Here is a 27,085-nt window from a genome sequence, read left to right as displayed (position 1 = left end):
GTGTGTATGTTTGAGTGCAAACATCATACCCTTTGAAGGCATATTCAACACACAGTGTATGGTTGACATGAATAGGTTTAGGCAGAAAAGTGTTCTGATTCTAAACTCTTAAGTGGAATCAATCCACTTCAATTTCAGTAGAATTTATTTTCAATGAAACATGCTGCAGGTCACTGTATTATCCATGAAATAGCATTTTGGAAATATTATTGGACCAAGGGTCACCACTGAATACCAGTCAGAGAGAAAAATAGACCATTGATACATTGGATGTGCTGCATAGCTGCTGTTGAAGTTTTAGATTTGAAGTTGTTCCTGACCTTTCATGATTTTTTAATGGATTTTTGAAGTGGTGTTTTGCTGTTTTGAAGTTTCTGTTTGATATTTTATTGTATTTCTGTTCACTTGTATAATCCAAGGTTCATTCAATTTTAAATAGCAGAGTTGTATTATATTATCTACTTTTTTTGGATTGCCATCTCTCCATACTTCACCCACCACAGGCTTATTTTTACCATAGTCACTTTGGATGACTGCTACTAGATCCATTTTAGTCAAGTTTCAAGACTGGTCTTAGAAAAGAAATTGGCTTTGCCATTTTGGTAGATTTCCTTTGGCAGTAGATAAACTGGGAGACCGTGCTAATTTTACTGGATTCTGGTACCATCAATCATGGGCTATGTGGCAAGTTTGGGGAGAAGATACATTTATTGCTCTGCCGTGGTTCCATTCCTACATGACATGCAAATTTCAGAACCTAGTTTTAGGACTCCTGTTCTGGCCCATAAGCGTTACCTTGTGGAGTTCCACAGGGTACTTACCTTGTGTCCTGTAACTAATAGAGTTTGTTGTTTCAGAGCCTTCAGTATCCTGATGACATTCTATTACCTATCGTTTTCTTCAAATCCCATTGAGAGTGCAGTCCCTGAATTGTTGCCTTGAGTCAATAGCATGCTGCATTGAGTTAGCATCCATTTGTCTGGAGAGAGACAATAGAGTGCACCTCTGGGGGTGAAGTCAAACTGCTGCGTTTGCAGCACTGAGGTTACCTCCTCAGGGTGCAAGTCTGGGCAGTGTGTATTGAGGTCTTGGGCTGCCCAGCTGACAAGACACCACCTCTGCCTCACTGAAGTGGTCCAAGGGAAAGCAGAGCAATGTATTTGGCACCAGTTTGGCTGCAGGAGTTGTCAGAATGAGATGTGCAAGGTGCCATCCAACTTAAGGACTCCACTCCGGAAATGGGTAGGGTTTACTCCTTAGCCTTTTCTTCTACCCAAATATATCATGCAAGGCAGCGGAGGTTTAGGGTCAGAGATTTCCTTCTCCTAGATGGGCTACCTTCCCAGGTTGATGAGCCCCATCTGCCCTTTGCTTCCCTCTGCTGCACATGCAAAAACAGCCATCTTGACTGTTGGACCCACTACTGGTCTCGTCTGCTCAATCTAAAAGAGACTTTATTCGTATGCACAGGAAGTCCATTACTGAGGGTTTGAGACCCATTGGCTACCCTCACCTGGTTTAGCTGGTCAGTCAAAGCCATTTCCCGGGGTGTTGCAGAGGCTGTTGCATGCTGACAGCTTCTAGGAGCCACAGGCAAGAGCTGAGTGCAGAGTGAGGACCAAAGGTAGGTAACCTATCCCAGAAGAAGCACAATGCGTCCCTCAACAGAAGTACTACCCCTCGCCTAACACCCTATACACCCCTGTGCTTCAGCCAAGTTAGAAGTTATGACAGTAGGTGAGATAATGAACCATACACTACTTCCATTCACATAGCAACACTTTTTTCTCATGTTCCTTTCACACTGCAGTACCTGTTGTGCTATGGAACTATGGAATTTTGATCAATACATCAGCATGTTGCACAAAATTTCGCAGGAGTGGTGTGACACAACTATGAACATCATTGTTACTACTCCACCGTTTCCACCCAAGCATGCTTGTGTTCCCTCAAGGTTCAACCATGAAAATGGCAGGAAATAACTGTAACTTCCATTATGTTCCAATAGATTTCTGGAAGTGGTTTTTTTCATTGTGTGGAAGCTCAAATATAATGTGGAAAATAACAGGAAATCGTTGGAGAAACAGAGCAAACCGCCATGTGAATGAAGGCTCAGTTTCCTCTGCTTGCTGAATACCATGTGACTGTGTCATAGGAGTTACATGTGGGTTTGGAGGGATATTACTTGAAAATATACTTCTCTGCGCATGGATGGATGGATGAGCAGCCCCTGGAGCAACAATAGCTTTTGCTGTCTGTGCTAGCAAATGCAAGATGCTTCTTTAACCACCTTTAAGCCTTCTTTAAAATAAAAAAAAGTCAGTGCATTATAGGATCTTATAACTGAAAGTTTGGGGAGCAAGTAAGATGACAGTAAATATTTTGGGAGGATTACCTGCAGCTCTTTACTGCTTCTTGTAGTCTTCTAAGGGCTCACCAAAAAGAGAAGTTAGATTAGCAACGATTAGCATTAGTAACATGCTTAAGGCACTTCTCTGCTGTATTAGTGTTGTCAGATTTTCAGTTCTGCAGATTTCCTCCCACGTTGTGCAGGCTTCCAAATGTTATGAAATGTGACTCCAAGCAACAAAGCATGCACGTGCACAAGCAAAATCCCCAGGTGTGTTGTAGTGGCATATGCTATGTGTGTGAAGGAAGACATCCCACGGCTCAGTTATACATTTTACTTAGAAAAAGGCCCGTTTTGATGTGAATGTGTCAGGCATGTGAATAATAGGCGTGACTGTTGATGCAACAACTAGTTTGACAGTAAGATTCTAGTTCTGCTTGTTTCTGTACACCTCTGTAAACAAAAAGCTAGGCAGTATCTCTGAAACTCCAGTGATGTGTAATTTGCAAAATGATGTAGGTTTAATTAGAATTGTTATTATTGGGTGTTGACAGTTTGCAGCATATTCCATATTTTTTGCATCAGTTTAGCAAATCCAAGCAATCCAAGAGCTTTTGATTTATGTTTTATTTATTTCATTTAATTTTCTGATCTTTTTGGTTTTGCTTCTTTATCAGGGAGCAATGGAGAGTGTAATGTACTGACTGGGCTTCTCCTTTTCTTCCTTTAACTTTGTGTCATTGGCATTCTTGTTCGTCTGTGATTTTAATAAGATTTGCTCTGCTTGTTCTGATGGCATCTGCTCTGCCTGAATTGCTGCTGTCCCCTTCCTGCATCCCACATCATCTGGATAGATAAATCTCAGTAAAACCTCCTGAGTGGAAGAAGTTTACATTTCTTAACCATAAGCAATAATTGAGAGATTAGCAAACTAAAACAGACAAGAGGATGATGGTCATAATTTTTAACATACCGCTTATATGCCAAAATGGCTTTTGAGACTATCGCTCTTGTACATAATTTTGGAACAAGACAGACCAACTTTTTTCTAATATAAGAGAAAAGGATTTGTTGCAGTTGTTATAAAAAACCCCTGTGTGAAATGCTTCACTCACGAAATGAAGTTACAAGGAACCAGGCAGAGGGCCTTCTTGGTTGTGGCGCCCACCCTGTGGATGGGATGAGCGTGGGCAATTGTTGGGGTGAGCAAGTGCGGAGATTGTTCTCCACGCTTGCCCCAGCCGCCACCTGGCTCCAGCAGTGGCAGGGCATGGTGGCCCCCTCAATATCAGGGGGGTGCTGTCCCTTGCCAAAAAATATTGGGGGAGCTGAAGCCCCCTCCGCCCAATATACCTGGCACCGCTGGGTGCTGTAATTCACAATGGTGACCACAGGGGGAGTACACTCTCTGGTGGACATGGGTACCTTTGCTCCACACAACGGGAAGTCAGTTGTGCAGATTTCATTCTCTATGCTAGTTCTACAGTGATTCATTAGCAAAGTGTAGTGGGAACAACATATGAGGACCAAAGCACCCTCTTTATGTGTAAAGTGCATTCAGTACTCTCTGCCTGAGAGCAGACTTCCACAACTGCTGCTTCTAACATTTTCTCCCAAAGCATATAGTTGCTTGTATATTTGTTTGAACAATGCAAACATGGCTGGAAGTCTCAATTTGACAGATTCTCAATATGGTTTGGAAGTTTGATTGATAATTGATTCTCATTGTTCTTATATTCTGTATCTAACCTATACTAAATGAAGTTACAGTTTGGGGCTGGGTTAATTCAGTGGACTCAATATATGTCAGTTCACTGCCAATTGTCGGCCCGTCATGTGTGCAGCATCTGCTATTCATATGATTAAGCTTTGTGTACTGCATACTTACATTTTAAGTTGCGTTGAAAAAGCTTACATATTGTGATTGGTCAGTGGCCACTGTGAGAGCAGGATGCTGGCCAGATTCCTCTTATGAGTGCACATGACTAGCTGAGAACAGACAACTGCTCAACCTAGGCATTAATTTCAAGCCTCTGACACAGGCCTGATGGTTGTGTTCACTGCTCTCAAAGTACAATTTGATTTAATGTAGACTACAGTATATATGTCAGAAAACAACTGTTGTTGATTTAGGACTGGTACTCCCAGAAATTTCAGAGACTAACTAGACTTGATGTGAGCAAGAAATAAGTAGACAGATGATAATCACTGCACCCCAATTTCATTGAAGTTCTAGAGACAAATGATTAAAATACGATATTGGCCAAAGGGTATTATTTGCCATTTCTTCATTAGGTTAGTAGTATTTCAATCTAATGCATAAGGGTTCTAATGCTCTCTTCTGTGCTATTTTCATCAACGAGGAATGTACAGAGGAGACAGAAGAGTCTATATAATGGTAGAAAGCAAACATAGTATTTCCCAGTTGAATATATATATAAATTTTATCACTTTTTTAAGCAACACAGAATAAAATATAGTACAAGGGCCTCTCTCTTTCCAGAATAACTGGTAAACAGCTAACTAAAACAGGATTATAGGATTTCTGAATGAGATATCTGCCATACCTTTCCTTCTAGCTACTGTACTGCATAGTTTACCCCAGCTCCTCTCACTCTATAAATTAGTGCTTAGTATTATACTTAGCAACATGTAATTTGGAAGACTGTGCTCAGATCACTTCAACAACATTGGATATTTTTATCCAGGTAGCAAAAGAAAATATATCACTGGGTGGAATAGCTATCTTAAAAAAAGAAGTAGTAGGCAGAGGAAAGAATGGTAACCAGTTTTCTTCCATTATTTAAAGTATTAACCACTAGTCTGTGTCATTTGCTTACTGATGGATTACTGTTATGTATATTTTCCTCCATGGACAGAGGCAGTAGTATTTAGTTCAGACACAAGCCTGTAAGGCAAGCATAGGCAAACTCCAGCCCTCCAGATGTTTGGGACTACAATTCCCATCATCCCTAGCTAACAGGACCAGTGGTCAGGGATGATGGGAATTGTATTCCCAAACATCTGGAGGGCCACAGTTTGCCTATGCCTGCTGTAAGGTATAGAAAACCCCACAGCAAATCCAACTTTGCTTTCAAACATCTGCTATTAGGCTTAACTGCAACACTTCACATTTCTTGTATTTCATAGATTTCTTATTTTTCTCGAAATCTTGTGATATCTTCTTATTTCTTTGCCACTGGATCATCTAGGTCCTGGATTCTAAGATGATTTAATTATAGTAGTGATTTGTATAAAGGGTAGTTGTACATTACAATAGTTTGCTCCAGCTGCCATGAGCCTCAGCCAGCATGGCCAGCAGTCTGCGATGATGAGAGTTGTCGCCTACAACATCTGGAGAGCCCCTGGTACCCCATCTCATGTAGGCAAAAGTTATGGATGTCGCCCTCTATGGAATGACATTGGGAATAGAGTCTTCTCTGTAGGGGTGCCCTTACTGTGTCATTTCCCCCCCTAGAGGCATAGATGGTTAGGGCATTCCTGGGGTCTCAAGGTACGGAGGAACGATGGAGCGTCTCCAACTCCATCGTTCTGCCCAGACACTGAGGTCCAGCACCAAGGGCCTTCTGGCAGTTCGCTCGCTGCGAGAAGCCAAGTTACAGGGAACCAGGCAGAGGGCCTTCTCAGTAGTGGCACCTGCCCTGTGGAACACCCTCCCACCAGATGTCAAAGAGAAAAATAACTACCAAACTTTTAGAAGACATCTGTGCTTTATACTATGTTGAAAAGGTCCTGTGATTACTATGTAATGTAGGGTATTTTGTAAATAAATATATAAAATATTCTATCTAGCTAAGGTTAAATAATGTGCAGCACAGTTAAAGAACATAAATCAAGTTATACTGTAGCAGCAGCTCTTCTTTCCCCCTCTGTATACTCTATATTGCTACTGGGATAACCAGTGAGCCACTTCTGATGAACTTGCCAACTGCATTTGGTGAGAGAGTGGGACTGCAGCTGGTCAGACCATAAACCACAACCACCTGTTCCATTGGACATCCATGTGTGGGCAACTCGTTCACGTAAGCCCTACATGCTAAAAATATAAAACACGTAAGTCTAAATGGACAGATGATACCTAGACTTTAAGTGGAATCTGAATCATATTTTTGAAGAGCTGTGTTGATAGGTTTCCTCAGGCTCCCCTTTTCCATATTGCTGGTATATTCATCAGAACAGGCTAAATAATAATAAATAACAAATAATAATGAAAAATCTGTTTTAAGCATCTTGAGATGTGATAATGCTGTGGAGTAGAACGTGCAAATTTCATGTGTTCTTTGTTTCCTCACTCTTCTTGTCTAAAATAGAACTTTCATATCTCCACATTTGAGGTGGGAATGTGAAAGTTCTAATTTGGAAAAAGACAGAGGGCATAAACAGGAAGCAGGATACCATTGTGCTTCCTGCATTTTCCACATAATTATCATGTCCGAAGAAGAGTGTGATGTAAAGAGTATAATTTTTAGTCTTAGACTCTCTGAATCAAAAGTGTTCGGTGTTTAAAATACGTGCAAATAAGAAGCTAGGAGTTGATATTGAAGTCTAGAACATGTAGATACGCTGTTACTTGATATAACAAACCACAAATGTACGCCAAGATTAATATGGGTGTTGTTTGCAGTAATCCTGTCCAAATCATATTATAGTGCACACAGCTTCCTTTTGCATTCTTCTGTGCCTCACCCCATTTAAATCTTAGAGTTCTTTGCATAGTTTTAAAATTACCATGCCATTGTGTTGGCTTAATTTATGATGTATTTGAAGCCATTATTGAACACGGGAAAAGTAACTTTTGATTTCCATAATCATTGAGGCCTACCAGTGTATATTTTGTGTGACTTTTCATTGTGATATAAAATGGGAGGATAAAAGATCTCAAAAGAGCCCTTAGCCAGAAATCTCCCCTAATTTCACCTTTATTCTTATTTGTTTCTTTCTTAAGCCTGATGATAGTGAAAGGTTCAAATTCAGACACCTGAGATGAGAGGTGCTTGGTGTGTTGTGTTTTGAAATGCTTCCGAGAATGGCAAGGACTTTTAAAGAACCACAGCATTCATGTGTCCTCTGTGTAACGTCAGAGGGCAATATAGTTGGTTTCAAAAATAGTACTCTGTATTTTATGAGATGTCAGGAACATAATGTGGCAGAGATGAAATGAGGGGCATTCTGTTAAGTGGGGCTCTTAATCTGGAGTAAGAACCAATACTTCAAACAAAAGACACATTAAAAAAAAACATCTGGCAACCCTTCTGGCAGATGACATCAGTATAAAAACAAATGGACTTAATTGGCAGGATCACCTCTTTGCCCCTTCAAGCATAAATCAACTATTTCGCTTTTCATACAAACAGCCTGCCAGAAGACAATTTGCTCCCTTGCCACCATGCGTTCTTTTATGCAACCATTTTAGCTAATTAATTAAATTAGTTCATCAGACAGATTTGCCCGACACCCTCATAAATTTTGGATTATCTCATTTGAGATCCTCTGCTTCTGCCTAATGAATTCTGAAAAATGTTCTTCCACAACTAAAATCTGGGCTATGTGTGTTTAGATGATAGTGTAAAAGGGAAAAAAGCGGGAGGAGAAGGTAGACCTCTGCAAGCGAATAACTCTGTTTTGGTCTTTTATATAGCATTTTGTTCCTCTGCTGTTTATTTTATTTTCAGGAAAGGTCAATGTCTTGTCAATTCTCAAGAAGGTGAGCTGCTCCAAAGCTCAGTGTCCTGCTTAACCTCACTTGCCTATAGATATAAAAGTCAATAATCCTATCTCAAATTGTTCAACTGAAGTTGCTACTTTGAATACCAGAACTTCATTGGTAGTTATTGCATCTGACCAAATGCTGCTCACATCACTGGGTTCCATATACCAATTAATGTATGCAGTGTTGTTTCTTTTGGGTGTAGCTATTTGACAACTTATATCCACAGCTTTTTACTCCCAAGTGAAACATTTTGGAATGATTGGAAGTATTTAATAGTCAATTATTACTGCATACCATGTACAAGTGCTTGTGATGGGATATTCACTTGTCAGCAGAGCTTTGATATTTCATATGATTACAGGGATAGAACTTCATTGGCACAGAATGGGATGTAATTATAAGGTCACAAGGGGGCAGTTAACTAAACAATTACATTTCTTAAAGGAATTCTGGCAGGTAAGGCCTGAGGGAATAACGTCAATAATTATTATTATTATTATTTTAAATGTATTGAGCAATGACATGAATTGTGACGTTATGTTCATTACTTTCTTGCTGAGTTTTTGGTGAGATAGAATAAAATAAAGAGGAGTTGTTTATATGTTTACAGACAGTTGGAAAAAGAATACCCACAGCCACAGCAGTTCAGGAGCCAGCGAAAATAGAAGTGGACAACAGGACAAAGGGTAGGTCTTGCTGCTGGGATACCCCTCCCTTCTCTTTGTGCTCAGAGCATCTAGGTGTCTGGGGAAATTTAGGGAACTTTCATCTCTTAGCAATTTCCTAATTTCAAAAATAATAAAGAAAATATGCCACAGGGCTTTGGGCTAAAGATGCTGAGAGAGAAGACATTTTGCTTTACAGATTTTAAAACCTGCATTGTTCTTTTATATTATAACCTGATCCCTACCACCAAATATTGGATTAACTTGCACTTTAAATTCTTAGAGAAATCCAATTTGTTTTGTGTTTTTTCTCTCTTAAAATGTGCATTTTGCAGGTGTGTCTTAGGGAAATAAACACACACCTCTTACTTACTCTCTGTGTTTGAAAAACAGATGATAAAGTCTCCAAGAGGAAATAAAAATAGTAGGGTATTTCTAGCGCTATGAATAATGGCTGAAACCTATAATTAAAAATGTTTGCTTACCTTTGCTTCATTGGATAGAAAATGGCTTGTAATCTGGTGTCTAAATTATTGTCAGTTTTTCATACTTTACATACTTATCTACTTAGACAAGATTGTTGCTAATAGCTGCTGCCCCCTTTTAAAAAAAGACACTTTTGGAAATCAGTGGTTTAATTATGTTACTTAAAATGTTGAATTACTAGTATTAGCAATTCTTTCTTGTGGTGACAAATCAAAGGAAGAGAGGAAATAGAACCAAAGTATAAGAATGATCATTAGTAAGATTCATGTGCACACATTTCCAAATAGAAATCACAGGGCATAAGCTTTACTGCTTATTTATTCTTGACATGCTCAGCTGACCACTATGGGGAATGGGAGGCCTGTACTTGTCTCCCATATCTCCCATCCACTCATGTCCCTTTACTTGGTTAAAATATGTAGTACTCCTACATATCAAAAAAACCCCAATGCCTTCTCTTTTCTATAAATGTTATATTTTTGTAATGGCATAATATGAATGTTTATGTAGAATTGTCATGTGTTTGTGTAGTAAAAACTATTAATTTAAAAATGTTAATGGTGACCTCCCACTTGACTATGTGCATAGCAAGGCTCTGTTATTCCTCGTGGGAAGTGGCTGCACCCAGCCTTAGTGTGAATGAGAAATGAGCACAGCCTTTCCAATTAAAGTATTTTAATGGAATGGTTCTGGCTACAATAATTTTATCAAATGACTGTTTCTACAGAAATAATCATTATTTTTCTCTATCTGCTAAAGTGCTTCATACATTTTTAAAACCAGCTGCCTAGAAAAAACATTGGGAAATACGTTTGTTTCAAAATTACATGGGCGTTTTGGTAGGACAGTATATTGAAATACACTGTTGTTGTTGTTGTTGTTTTTCTTTCAGTAAAGGAATATTGCAAAGTTTTATTTTCATACGAAGCACAGAATGAAGATGAACTGACAATCAAAGAAGGCGATATTGTCACCCTTGTCAATAAGGTAATTGTAATTTTTCTGGGTTTTTTTTTTAAGGCATGTGTTTTCATATGAAAATGCAGTTGACACTTGATAATCTAATTGAGTGCTTGTGTGTGACCATAAGGCAAAGTTTTTAGACTGGTTACTCTTCAGAAGCATTATGTGTCACACGTAAAACATTAATTGTGTCTTTCAAAAAGTCTCACAGTTTTCCTTCTGGTTTTCTGGTCCCCCTTTCCTTCCACTCTGCAGTTTTAATCTGAAATCTTAGGCGCAGTACTGCACCCAGAGCTCAGAAACTGCTCACGCTAATGAAATTCCCTCTCGCAAAACACGCCTGGAACAATGGGAGTTTCGAACACTGATTACTGTATAGAAAATTATTATTGATCACAATTCTGACACACATACCCCAACAGTTTTCAGAGGGAGGAGGCATGTACCACAATAGAGATCATATTATTCTCACTTGATTTTCATTTAAAAGCTGCCTTCTCTGATGGCAGCTTCAGTAGCTGAGCTCTGACTGCCAAGCTTCCTCACCACAGTGTCCCAGAAATGTGTTGACACTAGCATGTCCCTTCTAACATAACCCCAAGGCACTCTAGGAAGGAAACTTGACAATAGGAGTGTGGCTATGCTAGCATCAATCCCAGGGGGATCTGGGAAGAGAAGCATGGCAGCCGAGAGCCCTGGTGACTTCTAAACTGTTGAGAGAGAAAGAAAATGGATAGGAAGCCATAGCTGCTGCCGTGATATACATCCCTCCCCTCCTGAAATTGCTATTACGGGGAGCAGAAGGTCTATGTAAACTCGCCCTTCCAATTGAGCAAATCAGTGAGATGGGATTTGCTACAGCCTTACCACAAATTCTCCCCATCACTGATACATGCCAACTCACAATCACACAGAAATAGGTATGCTTTGATTTTTAAAATTATTGTTTTCATTATTATTAACATTTATTACCTGCCCTTCACCCCAAGCTCCCAGGGCAGGTCACAACAATTAAAACACAATATTTTAAACAACTTTTAAACAAAATTACAGAAATAAGGTGTGTCCTCAAGTGTCAAAAGTCAGGGCAAAGGGGTGCGTCTTCAGCATTCGCCGAAAGCTGTCTAATGAAGGTGCCATACACACTTCTATGGGAAGGGAGTTCCATAATTCAGGGGGTGGGGCAGAAAATACCTTCTCCTAGGCTGCCACCCCCTGCACTTCTGAGGGCGGTGGAACAGCCAAGAGGGATTGTGTAATCCTTTATTGCAATAAATTCCAAATATTGCTTTGAAATCACCAGTGTCCATTTGACACTCTTCAAGCCTGTTATTCTGGTATAATCTTCTATATCATGTGCAAGTTGTGTGGAGATAAGTGCCTGCTCTCAGAACTAGAAATGGCTTCTGCTGATGTTTTGAATCAAGAAAATAGAGGAAAACCTTTCCAAATAATTTAACTCATGATTGGTGGAGTTGGATTTTGAAACATTTAAGCATGGAAGTTATTCAGAGGAATAAGTATTTAAAGAATAGTTTCTGTAAATCAATATGAGAATTTTTCTCTCCTCATTAATAAGCACAATGTTGACACTTTATGTGCAAGAGTTGCTATTTTTGAGTATTTTCTGAGCACACATACAAAACATGTAACTACGTCTTTCTTTTTTCCAAGAGACTGAAAACTAGGTCAGTGAGCATCAGATAAGATCAAATGAAATGAAATCTTTCAGAAACTTGTTTAGAGGCTACTGAGCTGTTGCATGACAGGAAATAAGGTGGCTAAATTGAAAGGAAATCTATTATCTATTTCAACATGCAGTGCAGCACATTTGTATCAGAAACATGATAATGAAGTTCTGAGACATGGTTGTCACTTCCATATGACTGGGATCCAATGTCACGGTGATATATCTCGTGTTCAGGTTTCCTCACCTCCCTGCTCCTTTGTTCTTCAGTCAGTAAAAACTGTCCTAGTGGGTTCAAGGATCCACCAGAAACTAACCTCAAATGGGTTGCCTCTGCCTTCGGTCATGTTGAATATGGAAGCAGAACCATATTGTTTTCATTCCTACTGGCTCACCATATTTAATATGGAATATAGGTTGAGTTGGCAGACCAGATGTTGTTGGACTACAACTTCCATCAACTCTAGAAAGCATAGCCAGTGGTCAGGGAAGATGACAGTTGTAATCCGACAACATTGGGAGGGCCAGAGAACATGAAAATTTTTAACTAGTTAAATTAGCTGACATTTCAATTGAACAGTTGTAGCTCATTTTCCCTGGATATGCTTCATTTGTTTTGGTTCTTGGCTTTATCGTATAATGTGGAATGAAAAAGCAAATATTAAAGATGACCTTTCCTTCTAACAAAAAGTGATTGTTTTTAAACTGTAAGTTATTTTGCAGTTCCTTCTACTAAGTAACATGCATATCAAGATTTTCAAATATGCTAACATATGAATTTAATCAAATTAAATGATAGGTTAGAAGTATTTGACTCACTGACATTCCATGTGTGTATGAGAGAGAGATAACAAAACAAAATGCAGTGGGTTTTTGTCCTTGCAACATTTATTTCCTTATACAGTGGTACCTCAGGTTACATACGCTTCAGGTTACAGACTCCGCTAACCCAGAAATAGTGCTTCAGGTTAAGAACTTTGCTTCAGGATGAGAACAGAAACCGTGCTGCGGCGGCGCAGCAGCAGCAGGGGGCCCCATTAGCTAAAGTGGTGCTTCAGGTTAAGAACAGTTTCAGGTTAAGTACGGACCTCCAGAACGAATTAAGTACTTAACCTGAGGTACCACTATATTCTGTTGATTTTTCTTTTCTTCAACACAGCAGTATCTAGAAATGAGAACTGAAGACAAGATACAATTATTTGTTAACAGTGAAAGCACTGTAATTAATCTAATCGGAGAGAGAAAAAACAAATAACTAAACAAAACTGAAGTTTAGCCATTAAATCCAAAAATTTAAACACGGAGAAGTGTCCTAAGAGACAAATGTGAAATGAGAGCTCTATCAAAGTACACACTGTGCTTTCTTTCCAGTTAAGTGGGCTGTGTGTTACATGGTTCATGCACAGAGTCAGAGACTCTGGCATTTATGAGACAGTAAACTATTACATCTTTCATTTTCATATTCTAAGAGAAGCAAGGCAGGTAAGTAGGTAGATTGGCTGCTCAAATTTTACATTATACGCACACTCTCACACTCCTGGCATCAATCTTGTGATTGATCATCATTATTAAACCAAGATTGCTGTTGTATTGTATATTTCCACAAATCAACCACTTCCCTTCAGGACACAGATACATATTTATTTATTGGAAAAAAATATTTGTTTATTCAGTACTGAGGATATAATGGAATAAATCAGGAATTGTTTAAAATAAGCTAATAATTTTTAAGTTGTAAGTTACAACCGCCCATCTGTTATTTTATTTTAATTTTAAATCTGTTTTCTCTGCTTAGTCTCACCAAATATAATTGTAAAATAATTAATTTCAAGCTGCAGTCCTACGTACATTTTCCTGGGAGTAAGCCACACTGAAGTCAGCAAGATTTACTTCTCAGTAAATCTCAGTGTTCTGTCAGCTATCTTCCAGGCTTTCTTAATCTCTTTTACAGAGCAACCATAACCCTAGATCTGTTGCCTGGAGGGTGTTAAAACAAGGCAGAGGTGCCTCCCCTCTGTCTGTAAAGAGTTCTGATGCTGGGAGGCATGGCCACAGCATGGAACTCTCTGGGTATTGATCTATCACAGGCACTATTTCCACCATTTACTGGCGTTAGGCCCTGAAATGGAGTGTTTTGGGGCATGGGTAGTCTTGTAAGAAGTTGCCGCAGGATCCGATCCATTGTCTACATCAGCCTCAACCATTGGTTTTTGTGGGGGTGAGGGGAGAAAGAACAAGAGCAGGTGGTATAAGCAAAATGTATCACCTGTATATTATTATTATTATTATTATTATTATTATTATTATTATTATTATTCCACTTATCTGACTGAGTTGCCCCAGCCACTCTGGGCGGCTTTCAACAAATTGAAACATTAAGCACAGTAAAACATCAAAAATTAAAAACTTCCCTATTCAGGGCTGCTTTGTTTTCTCAGTGGTTGTAGTATATTACGGATTTGTATTTTAATTGTAACCCACTGATTACAGTGAAGAGGGGGTAATACATACATACGTACGTACATACATACATACATACAGTAGCCAACTTAAATCTGACATTAATCTAATCCACAGCAAGAAAATTAAATAAATTTGTATCTAACAACGTGGTTTAAAAATACTTGCAATTTTCCTAAAGCACTTATTTATTAAAGTAGACACACATTGATATAATATATATTAAAAATTGATAAAATAGAATAGCTAAAATAAACAGAGTTTAACTTGTGGAGGAAGGTTACTTTTTCACCCTGCTTCCTTTCTTCTTTAGTTCAAAATCTGTGTTGTAATAATAGGTTATCTTACTACTGTAAATTAATGACTATCCATTTAATGTTAGGCTTCTAATAGATCTGTCACATTGCACAAAAGAATGACAGCAATCTGTTCATAATATGAACTATGAGAGCCTTTTGCAATGAGGAAAAATGCTTTAGTTTCCAGATGGGTAGCCATGCAAGTCTCAGGCAACAAAACAAGAGACTTGTGGCAGCCTTAAAAAGTGACAAATATATTATAACAGGCTTTCAGTCAGCTTCATTAAGTACATGAAGTGCTGTCCTGCATTGGAAGGGTGTGTGTACACACGCACACAGACATACTGTACATACTAGGGGCTGTGCTTCTGCTCACTTCACTCACCAGTCCCTTCATCACAACCTGCCCCCAGGGACTGTCAAAACCATCACTCCCTCCCTCCCCTTTCCCTCTTTTATCTCCCCAGATATCTGTAACTTTCCTGGGCTGCCCTCTTGCTCACTCGTCTCAGTTGGATGCCTAAACACCTGGGATGACTGCCTGTTGGCCTAGGACACCTACCTGCTGGCCAGCAATACCTACCCATATGCTTACTCGCTGACCTGGGCCACCCGCCTGCTCACCAGCATCTCCCTCCTCCTCAGTCTCTGAGGCTGCAAATGCCCAGCTGCTTTGAGAGCCCAGTTTGTCATCATGCTGTACCTTGTCACTTGTCAGTAGCCACATGAACTGCAGCATGATGGCATCCCTACATTTTTATTATATGGGGTGGGTTGGAAGGAATTGTAAACAGAACTGTATCCCCTGTCAATAACATAAACATCCTGGCGGTTAACACATGGTAATTTGACAACAATCCACTGTGCCAATTCAGACCACAAGTGATAGCAGTGAATTTCTTGATGAATGCAGGACTTTTATGCTTCAGTCTCTTTTTGAAGTTTCTTGGTTACACTATGACTGCCTTATGGTCAACTACAGAGTGTCCTGAGAAGTTTAACTGTTCCTTTGTTGGTTTTTGGATACTCTGTGCTGCTCTTTCTTATATCAAAATTGGGTCCATTAATTATTTACGGAGAGTCTAGTCTGTTTTCCCCCCTTATGTATAATGGCAGAAGGGCATTGTTGGCAAATGATGGTATATATCACATTTGAAGTTGAACTTCTGATGTTGTGAATGATATTATTACATCCTGTAATAGTACTGCAGGAATAGACACGTGGCCAGAAGAACTGGAATCTGGGTCTAGCCCTTGTGTCTGTATCTCTCTTGTGTGGCCTGTTGTTGCTGGTGAGTAGCTGTTTTAGCTTGAAGGGAGGCTATATGTAAGCAGGTATAGTGCTTCCACCCAAGGCCTGTGAGAAGGAAGTGTTGTTGTCCAGGATGGACTGTAGATCCTTGATGATACGTTTGAGTTGAGGCTCCCTTTAAAGATTCTCCCAGCTGTGTGAGAGCTGCTTATCTTTTGAGCTGATTACACAGGCCTGGGCCTGGGCCTGCAAAAGCCATTGATTTGTGGGTGGGGTGTGGGTGTGGAAAAAAGCAACACATTTGGCCAACTCAGATCATTCTCCCGGTTGTGTGGGATTCCCCCATGGATAAGCTACTCCTACACAGCTTAGATAAAGTCTAAAGGGCACCTTAGTCATATCGATATGCAGTATGTGCAAACACGTTATGTAGCTGTTTGTCTTTTCTGTTCATGAAACCTGCTTCTGCCTCTCAGTTTCTAATACTGTAGCATTCCACCCACTAGGTCTCTGTGGGTCATGTTTCCTTTTGTAGCTGAGGTTTTGAATTATCATATCAAAGTGATTACAAAGGGGGGGGGGATTTACACTGCAAAAGTTGCCAAGAAGGTGGTTCTCGCAACCCCCACTGCTCTTTCAGACAGCCGCAGATTTTTGTAGGGGGAAAGAACCGGATTTATATTCTTGTTCTAGATAGATTTGCTGCATGTAAGGGAAAATGTGAAAGCTTTAAGGGATGCAAGAGTTATGGAGCACCATAGTTTACTGGTAGAGCTCGTGCTACATGTAGAGACGTCCCACAATCAACTCTAGTTAAAAGGAGATTTGGTAGCTGTGAGTGCTGCTGCCAGTTGAGAAAAGTCCACACTAGGCTGGACAGACCAGTGCTCTTGAATATAAGGCAGCTGCATATCTTCTTAAGGGTAGGGTGTGTTTCTGCCAGGGTCTGACAGTTAGAATGTCCCAATCAACAAACTTTCCACAAAAGGCAAGAGGGGTTCGCACAATCCTGCAAACTGCTCTCTCTCCCTCTCCCTCTCTCTCTCAGACTTTAATGACAGTTGCAGTATATCTAATGCCCATTGGATCTATATCTGACATGGGGCAAATATTGCATTGATTGAATGTTGCATTATATAATTCCTTCCAGTACACCGTGTTTCTAAAATGAAACCAAAGGTAACTTTTAATATATAAACTGAAGATTCTTCCTTTTGTAGTTAAATCCTTTGTCCACCTGTTTCTCATCTTATGCAGATCGTGAGCCACATTGGGATAGCAAACTGTTTTTATTTCTTTGCACAGTGCCAGACAGATGGCTGCATCTTTATAAATAATGATCATGGAGGTGATGCAGAAGAAAGTGTCATTCTGCTGTAGGCAGTTGCATATGCTATGTTTAAACAATTCTCTCTTTTTTGCCATTACTTTTTGCATATGTGTAAGTTTCATGTGTACATATTTTCATGCAAGAGTCTGAATGTAACAGGAACATTCATAAATCAATGACGCTGCATATTATATGGCACTTGAGGAAATTCATTAGAAAGAGTTATAAAGAGCATATGCTCAAACTGGCAAGTGTATACAAATCTTGTTCTCATGACCGCCTGACAGTCCCCTCCCAGTCTCCTAGATATGCAGGCAGCTCAGGGTCTAGAGCAGCGGTTCTCAACCTGTGGGTCCTCAGATGTTGTTGGACTACAACTTCCATCATCCCTGAGCTCTGGCCTTGCTAGCTAGGGGTGATGGGAGTTGTAGTTCAACAACATCTGGGGACTCGCAGGTTGAGAAAGGCTGGTCTAGAGGAAGGAGTGGGGGAATAAGCTTCCTGCTGGTATACTAGTCCCATTTCCTTCCCTTTCCAGAGCACCTCACACCTCCTGTTTCTTTCCTGGTTAGCAAAGGGAGAAGCTGGTTTCCCCTTTTCTAGGTTTCCTGTAGTTTGTGCATACCTCATGGGCATGCAGTCACTACAGCTGGAGTCTTCTGGTACCTCTCATCTCCCTGCATAGTATCCAGCTGTTTTAGTGCCTACACATGTAGCACAGTCACAAAAGCATGCCATATGTGAGCTGTGGTAGTAGCAAAGACTTAACCCAGTTAGACCCTGGGGTCACTAGCAGTGGTTTTAATGGTGGCGGCAGCCCAGCCTAGCCCATGACAGCCTATGTGAATGAAGTCTGCTGCTAGGCTTTAGTATGTCGTTAATACTGCCACTTCTACTGCTTGGTGCCATGATGGGGGCATAAAGTGAGGTATGTATCTATATGTGTGTGTGCATACAGACATAAACATGTATACACTCACCATCTTGTTTTTAGAAATGCTTATTGTGTTATTGTGTTACATAAGGAGTCAGCATTTAAGCATAAAGACTCTTGTGTTTTATAATGTGAAGGCAGCAATGTAGAATGTAGGTGCAGAATGATGTCTTGCTTCTCCTCCTCTACATGATACGCTTCCAACTCTGCCATCTTTTCTGCCTAGTTTCACATGAAAGGAGGCAGAAGAGAAGGGGAAGACAGACAGATCTGTACACCTGTCACAGAAGGGTTACTTTTCTTCACTTGTGCACCCTCTAGTTTTTATTCCCCACCATATCCTAAACTGACTCTATAAGGTGCTGCCAAAAAATCTGCACTCCTATAGAATTCTGATAAACATCCGAAGGTGTGTTTGGGGTGGGTGGTATGGGTACTAATCACTATAATTTTTTAATATTTAATGGCCACAAATACGTGACATTCTCATGACTTGCTATCTGTTGCTACTTTCCCCTTTTTCATAATGTATTGACCAGGGAACTAGCAATGTGTCTATGACTAGTAAGCACATTTAAACAACCAACACCACAAGTTACTGATGAAAACTTAGCAATATACACACCATGGCCACATAAAACATGTTCTGCATATATCCCACTTTATACTCTCAGTTTACAGGGGAAAATAATCCTGCCTTGTCAAAAGACATGTTTTTCAATGTATGCAATCAATTTCTTCTTTATGTACCTTAGGAATGTATTGATACTGGCTGGTGGGAAGGAGAACTCAACGGCAGAAGAGGAGTATTTCCTGATAACTTTGTTAAATTACTTATTTCTGACTTTGAAAAAGAGGTAGGATGTGTTTGCCCTTTATCACTGAAAATTTTATGAACCTGTGTCTTTTGTTTGGAACATGTTATTTATAATAAAATATTGAAAAGCTGAAACCTACCAAAAACGTTTTTTGGGATAAATGTTTGTTTATGGACGGCAGCATGTTTGTGTAGCTTGAAATTGCATTGTGTAGCTTTTTCAACTTGCGGTGTAAAAAGCTGAATTGAAAAACTAGCTTCAGCAAGATTGTTCTAAAAGCCCGTATTCTATTTGCACAGAATCAGGCGTTGTTGCATCCAACATCTGTGCTTGAGCAGAACAGACTCCACTAGCAAACATGACTTCTTCCTCTCCTCCCTGCTGCAGACCCCACCGTGCCCCCCAAATGTGCTCCAGAGGGTAGAACTCTCCAGACCAGATTTGGGGGGAACACTGAGGAGAAGAGGAAGGGGAAGTCCTGTTGCAAATGCAGAAGTCTGCCTGCACAGCACTGGACTCCATCCAGTTATTCATGTGAATAAATGGCTGGTGATTGTGCTTTAATTTGCTGGATTTCTTGTTCTTGCTCTTGAAGAGTCTTAAATTGAATGAGAATATTGGGCCAATTAGCTCAGTATTGCCTTCACAGACTGGCAGTGGCTCTCCAGCTCTCCAGCCCAACATGGAGGAATCAGGGATTGAACCTTGGACTTTCTGTGAATGAAGCATGTTCTCTACATTCCCAATGTTAATGGATGATCAAAAATTTTAGTAAAGCTTACTACAGACATATAAAACCCATTAAATCTACCCTTATGTAGCTACAGAAAACTTAGGGTACAAATATACTGGAGAGCATTATAACTTAAAATTTGGTGTTTATATTAGATCCAAAATTTCACCCTAAAACATTAACATTGAATACTAATGCAACACAGTGTCATACGTGTTTCAATCACAAAAGTCCTCTTTACGGTGGTAGATATATTTTCCAAATATAGATATATATCTGAAGAAGTGATCTCCATTCAACAAATGCTATGGTAAATGTTTCGACTTTAAGGTTCCTCAAGGCTTTTTGTTTTTTCAGTACTTTCCTGTAATTAATCTACTTTGGTTTCAGGAAACAAAGTATAACTGCAGAGAAGTAACTTCCTGCTTAACAAAGTCTTTGTACACTAAGCAAATATGGGCATAACGGCAAATAGTCACATATAATTTCCATATAGTAGCAGATAGTCTTTACTACATTATGATGGCTGTCTCCTCTCTCACTATGTTCATAAATTGCATTTATCTGCTGTGTTGCTGAAAGGCTTTACAAACATTTTTTTTTTTAGTTATTAGAATGATTTTATGTTCTGTCTGGTTCAAATTCTTTTTAGCAACCTGGTTATCATTTCCTTTTTATTTTAGAGACCTAAGAAACCACCACCTCCATCAGCTCCTGCCTTCAAACAAGGATCAGGTAATGCACTGTTGCTATATAATAAGCATCAGTAAATATCCCTTACAGACAGTGCATCCACTTTTCTGTCTCTTAATGGAAGCTCTCAGTATCACTTTATCCACCATGCCATTTAAAAATTGTTAAATTGCAGGTACTGTCTGGCAGCAACAGACTGCTTCTGAAATCCCAGAGTTGTTCATGTCAGTGATCATTCTTGGAATAAGAAAGCCTAGCCAAGTACCAGTCCCATTTGGTGAAGAATTGGTAACATTGTACCAAATTAATGAAGGCATGGAAGACTGGTATACTTATTAATATGGTGTTTATGTATCAGTTCATAATAATTCATTTTAAAGTGTTATTAGTTCATTACCGCTTTGAAAAAGACTTAGAAGACCTTTAATTTTATGACTGAGTAATTATCAGACAATCTTCCCAAAACCATTCTATAGCAGTAACATGCATTTGCCATCTAGTGGTTGTTAAAGAAAAGCACTAACAATGATTATCTTCCATATTGTATTCACAATTGAAGTAAAAGCCATTTGTTTTTGAGATGCATCCTCTCAATATTTAATATTTCTGAAACTGGCAGACTGGCAAGCAGTGAAGGTGACTTACCACAGTTTTATGTACTAAAGGGGGGGGGGACATCTTACATGTTATCCTGTTTGCCCAAACAAGTAATAATTTCCTTTGGAAGGGCAACTGTGTGGCAGACTACACACCACAATGGTAGCTCCATGCATATTTTTTCCTACACACAGCTCTCTTTCTTCCACCTTTGTTTATTTGTTCATTCATTCCTTTGTCACATTTATAGCCTGCTTTTCTTCCTTCATGGGAGTCAATGCAGCATACATATGGTTGGCAACCATTGCCTGTCCAGGCACTGACCAAACCTTCAGATGCTTTGTTCACCATGTGACTTCAGACCATAGCCCTGGCTACTGTTCCTTAAAGGAAACAGAATTACAAGGGGAACTCCCATGTGAAAGAGTCCTAAGTATAAATTCTGTGTGTGAGAGAGAGGGGGGGGGAGAGAGAGAGAGAGAGAGAGAGAGATGGTAGTCATTCTGCAGTGCAAACACATATTTAGAAGCAAACCCCATATTCATTTGTCATAAAGCATATTGCCTTAGCGAACCTAAATAAATAAATGCATATTTCCAAATTCTTGATTTTCTTTCTAAACAATTACACTGAATTTTTTGATAGCTACGACAGACAGAAAACATGAAATCAAAAAGGTACCTCCTGAAAGACCAGAATGTCTTCCTCATCGAACAGAAGAGAAAGGTAAGAAGCATTGCTTCTGAGTGAAAAGTCCATCTTATATTTTAGTAAATGCTATGGTCCTTGGAGACTGGTGGTTCTCCCCTGCTTAAATCAGTTCTCCCAGTTGGGAGGAACACAATATGATATTCTGTCAGTCTGAGGCCTAGAAGAATTACCATCCCACCAGCTCTCCTCAAACATGCTCCCACAAGCAAGTGGGAACAGCAGCATCAGCAGCAGAATCAAAGGACAGTTCCACAGAGCTCCCTCTCTGGCTGGACTTGCCTTTTCCTTCTCTTCCTGAAAGAGTGACCTTTCCCTGATGATTTGCAAGACTCTTCTAAGGACTTTCATTTGCACAATGGGGTTTCCCTCCTCTTCCCCCAAAATTGGCTCTGGGGAGGGATTGGGAGAAACTCTGGAACTGCACACTGTAGAGGGAGCAAATCGTTCCATCTGACCAGCTGAAATGCTTGTGCAGACTGAACTTTCGTAATAATGTGACACTGAATTCCACCCACTGGTGGAGCACATGTTTGCAGCATGTTTGCAGTAATTTCTATTCATTTGTTTTCAGTGTTGTAAGTGGCCCATAGAAAAACAATTAGTTTAGGTTTATTTACTTTACAGTAGATAAAAGTATGTGTTTTATTAGCGTTGCAATAAAGATGATGTAAGATATTTTTTCTATTGGGTTTTGCCCATAGCTGTAACTTCCATAAGTAAGAGAGTTTTGCTTTAAAATGTCTTCATTCTTTTGGGGGGAAATTGATTTAAAGAAAGACCAGAGAGAGAGCAAAAGCTGTTAGATTTACAGAAGCCTTCTGTTCCTGCTATACCACCGAAGAAACCTCGACCACCCAAAACAAACTCTTTGAACAGACCTGGTACGTTGCCTCCAAGAAGACCAGAAAGACCAATTGTGCCTCTGACCCATACAAGGTATTTGATGGATCAGTTCTTTAAAAGAAATCAGTGGATGATAAAACATATTTATGATGAAATCTTGTAGATACTTGCACCTCGTTAAGTCTCTTTGAAGTACACATAATGTGTACTTTGAAGTGCAAAATGGACATAATAAATTATTTTGATTTATATTACCATTTTAAAATCTGTTTAAAAAATAGGAGTGGTTGGCCTCCAGTTAGGTATTGCATTTGCCACCTACAACATAATGTAGTAATTTCATTTGATTTTATAAAGGACTGGCTGATTCCTTATCTTCCATCTTGATTGCAGAAATTCTCTGATGGGGCCCTCTAGTGGTACCCCATGCAGTGGTGAACCTTGGGCCTCAAATTTCAGCAGCACCCTGTGCAACACCAAAATCCAGAACACACACACAGAGCAGCTCTCACCTTCCATACACTACGCCTAGTGTGACTGAACCACTAATGCTTTGCTAAATTCACCTCTGCCCTATGACCCTGAGGTTTGGTTAGTGACTGAACAATAGTATGGCAGGTCCTGCCCTGTGGAGCTTCTTACCAATAGAGTTTCAGCAGGAACCATCCTTCCCTTCCTTCAGATGTAATTTGAAAACTCTATTGTTTAGACTGGCGTTTACAACATAATGTTTTCTTTTAACCAATCAGCATTTATTAATATTTATTGTGTGGGCAGGCAGAGTCCCCCCCCCCCATTATTCGACTCCCGAGTGGAATAATGACTCAAGACAACGTGCTATGGGATTAAAATTGGCCACAACTTTATTAAGTTTCAGATGTAGGGAGACCTTGGCTCAGGCAATGGGTGTTTATCCTTCCCAGTCCCCAGCCAAGGATCCACCCTCTGTTGTATGGGCAGGGCGGTCCCTCCCCCTACCTGGCCGATCCCCTGGCAATGCTTCCCCAAGCGGGATTGGGCAGTTGGCTGAGGTGGGTGGAGACCTCCAGGTATCCAGCCTGGGGAGGGCGAAACCAACCCATACCACCAGGAGCTGCATGGGATCCTGGGGGCTGCACGTGACCACGCAAAAGGCACCCCCCATTTGATGTGGGGAGCGGTCATTGGTGTTTTTAATGATCTTTTATGGATCTCTTGTTGATTTAATCCTTATATGTTGTACTTGCCCTTGCTGTATTTTTTTTATGAAAGTGCTGATTTGTAAATAAGTAAATTAAATTGTTTGATGACAATGGCTTTCCATCATCAAGCAAAACCATAGATTAGACTTCTTAGTAACTTCCACTATTTATGAAATACAGTGGAACCTCGGGTTGTGAACATGATCCGTGCAGGAGGCACGTTCGCAACCCACAGCGCCGTGTCTGCGCACACGCGGGTCGCGATTTGGTGCTTCTGTGCATGCGCAAAGCTCGATTTAGTGCTTCTGCTCATGCATGAGCGCCAAAACCCAGAAGTAACCCGTTCTGGTACTTCCAGGTTTGGCATGGTGCGCAACCCGAAATCGCGTAACCTGAAGCGTCTGTAATCCAAGATACCACTGTAGTGCAAAATAATTAATTTTTTTGAACGATGAAAAGCTCCAGTTTTCAGCAGCCCTTCACAAGTCCACTTTTGGTACTCATCTGCCATGCAAAGTCACAAAACACCCACTCTGAAACTGTCACCGGAAAGCCATTAGTTATTAAGCGTCTCAGTGAGGGAGCCAATCCTACTGAAGGAGCTGCAGCCAACGCTTGAATTGGCAGGGGTGGGGGGCTTAACCCCATTATCACAGCTTGACGCTTCATAACTTTATCACTTAATGGGTCTGCAACACATTCTGCCTTTCTTCATATCACTTACTGTTTTCATACACAAATTGTTATTTTTAAAATTGCTGATCAGAAGGTATCCTTTCAGATTTTCTTCATCTCAAGATGCAGTTAACATTTGAGAAATTGTTTAGGACACTAGTGTGTCTAAAATAGGCCCTTTTGACAGGTGTTAAAGAGAAACAAGATAAGGTTAATCCTAGCAGCATGTCGGTTTACAAGCGATGGCTCCCTCGGACAGCTCACTGTGACCCAGGAGCTGCGCATGAGGAATGCTTCTTTCCCTCAGTTTGCAAGATACAAGAAATTACTGTTAACAGGCAGTCCCAGTAAATACCTCTCTCGTTTTTGACTGCAGGAATGATATCCCAAAAGTAGATCTAGCGAGCTGTACATCGTCCAGCACCTTAGAAAAGGATTCCACAGAAAGGAGCAATGACATCGGTAAGTTGAGGTGCTTTTTATACCGGACCTACCTCCTAAATATACATTACCTTTGAGTATTAATTTTATCATACAGTATTATTTAACTTTCCAGTAAATGTATCATGTTATTTTTTAAAAAATACATATCCAAAAATTTAGAAGAAATTGCATGCAAAATATTTTCAGTGCTTGGAACTTTTTGTGTGATTGCAGATCATTTTGTTGTGAAGGTTTTGGAAAACTAATTTTAAAAAAATTACCTGAAATGCTTGCTGCTGTTTGTAAAATGAGTTGTAGATGTCTGTTGTAGTTAAGAATTTGATCAGATTACCTGACACTCTTGAGATTTAACTATGCAACCTACTCTGAGGAAACTAAAGATTAATTACGGTGTTTCGCCCATCACAAATTTGAACACAAAAGGTATGTTCTGAATTGGTGGGGTATCAGTCTTCTGACTACTGGAAAACAAGGTGTTCTGACTGTGGTCATATATCTGTAAGCAAAGCCAGTGTCATTTTCAGATGGAAATATTTCAATGTCATCTGCTTCAGTCACTCAGTTCAGTAACAACTGTGCTGCAGCAGACATGTTTTTATAAGAGGCAGTCTTTGTATCCTAAATTGTAAGCATTACTACATTTCATTGGTAGCATGCACTGTTATTTTTATGTTGTGGTTTCTTCATGGAGCACATATTGATTAAATGTTGTACTGCAGTAGCTAATCTTCCTTCTCTCCAGACTTGGCAGTTTTGCACTTGTTTGCAACTGCTATGCTAACTTTTAAAACCGAGGTTTTTTTTAATAATTAGGCTTCAATCTTATGCATACTCACTAGGAAGCAAGTACCATTAAACTTAGTAGGACTTAATTCCAAGTAAACATGTTTTTGTTGCTCTCAATCTTTTGTCTGTTTTTGTGCTGTGTGGAATCTCTAGTAGCAAGCTGGTTGTTTAGTTCATAGAATGTGCTTTTCCAACCAAACACATCACTGAGAATAGCAAAGCAAAGGTGTTCTGTAACGATAAGTAACTTACAAGTAAGGTGCATGAATTTTTAAATTGGCAGATTTATTACATTAGTTCATTGCTGGTTTTTGCACAGTGCCTAGAAATTTCATGTGCTTTTATTAATAATAATATGTAAGCTTTCTAATTTTAGGTAACAGTAAGTGCCAACAGAATGCAGATTGTTTTCTGCTTTTGTAAGCCTTCTATTATTTGTAGGATTGAAACGTTAGTGTTAAAAGCTACCTGTCATTATGTTCTAATACTATTAGAAAAGTACTCTAATAACCAAAATAGTAATAATGAATCAACTGACAGTTATGGAACAGCTACTAGTTTTAGAAAGTCTAAACTGCCAGTTACGAACGCTAGAATAGTCTGAGAACTACTACTTTATACTTATTGTCACATATTTTCCTTTTGCTAGGGAAATTATAATCAAAGCATAAGCTTCCATTATTTTTGTAGGCATAAATGAGGTTCACAGGGGCAAATTGTTTGCAACAGCAAAACAGAATTCCTCAATAAATAATTGTTAATCTTGAATTACAAGATTTTATTTTAATAAGGCTTTTGATGACAGATAAACATAATTAAGAAAATAAACAGCCATATATTGAGGCACAGAATTAAATAACTAAAGAATTAAAGCAACACACAGTTCTGTTATCATACTAGAAAATGAATAGTTAGGGATGCTTAATAGGTTTATTCATTGTGTGAAGAGTGAATCAATTAAAATATTTGTGGGTAGTGCTAGACCTTTAGTGAACGTGATGGAGGACAGAAATACTTAAGATTTATATACACAAATTGATTTGGGATTAAATAAAAGTGAACGTGTGTGAGGTGAGAGATGTTCTCACAATTGCCTTGGCCATTTACATAGTGATAACCCCAACAAGAAGAGGATGAAATTCACCTGCTATCTTTATAGGGTAATTTGAACACAGTTTGGACCAGAAATAATAGCTGTTGGCAAGTTTGTTTTGTAAAAGAAAACAAAAATCACACATCAAGAAGAGAAATAGCATAGCCTTGTATTATCCTGCAATCGGCTTGGACAGGGAAGCATTTTGTTTAACATCTTGAAGAGCTGTCGTCCCATCTGGGTTTACCATGACCGACTAACATCAGTGACTCTGTCTTAACCTTCTCTGCTGACTGCTAAGTTCTGGTCATCATTTGTGTGAACATGGTTACCCAGAGGATAAATATGCTTGAT

At 39.5% G+C, this 27,085-nt stretch overlaps 1 protein-coding gene across 8 annotated transcripts in view; it reads left to right on the top strand.

Annotated features, from left to right (window-relative positions):
- The window catches only part of SH3KBP1 (SH3 domain containing kinase binding protein 1), a 147,278-nt gene that overhangs the window by 103,400 nt on the left and 16,793 nt on the right, over positions 1 to 27,085 (top strand). For all 8 annotated transcript variants that reach the window (XM_083612322.1, XM_083612326.1, XM_083612325.1 and 5 more), the window contains 7 exons: positions 8,692 to 8,767; positions 10,125 to 10,219; positions 18,913 to 19,014; positions 20,392 to 20,443; positions 21,644 to 21,724; positions 22,483 to 22,645; positions 24,785 to 24,870. In XM_083612322.1, coding sequence (XP_083468448.1) covers positions 8,692 to 8,767; positions 10,125 to 10,219; positions 18,913 to 19,014; positions 20,392 to 20,443; positions 21,644 to 21,724; positions 22,483 to 22,645; positions 24,785 to 24,870 — 655 coding nt within the window. The remainder of the gene's footprint in view (positions 1 to 8,691; positions 8,768 to 10,124; positions 10,220 to 18,912; positions 19,015 to 20,391; positions 20,444 to 21,643; positions 21,725 to 22,482; positions 22,646 to 24,784; positions 24,871 to 27,085) is intronic.

This window comes from Podarcis filfolensis (assembly GCF_964270895.1).
Source record: "Podarcis filfolensis genome assembly, chromosome: 4".
NCBI classification, from domain to species: Eukaryota; Metazoa; Chordata; class Lepidosauria; order Squamata; family Lacertidae; genus Podarcis; species Podarcis filfolensis.
The sequence above is the reverse complement of the archived record's forward strand: the minus strand, read 5'-3'. Positions and strand labels throughout refer to the sequence as shown.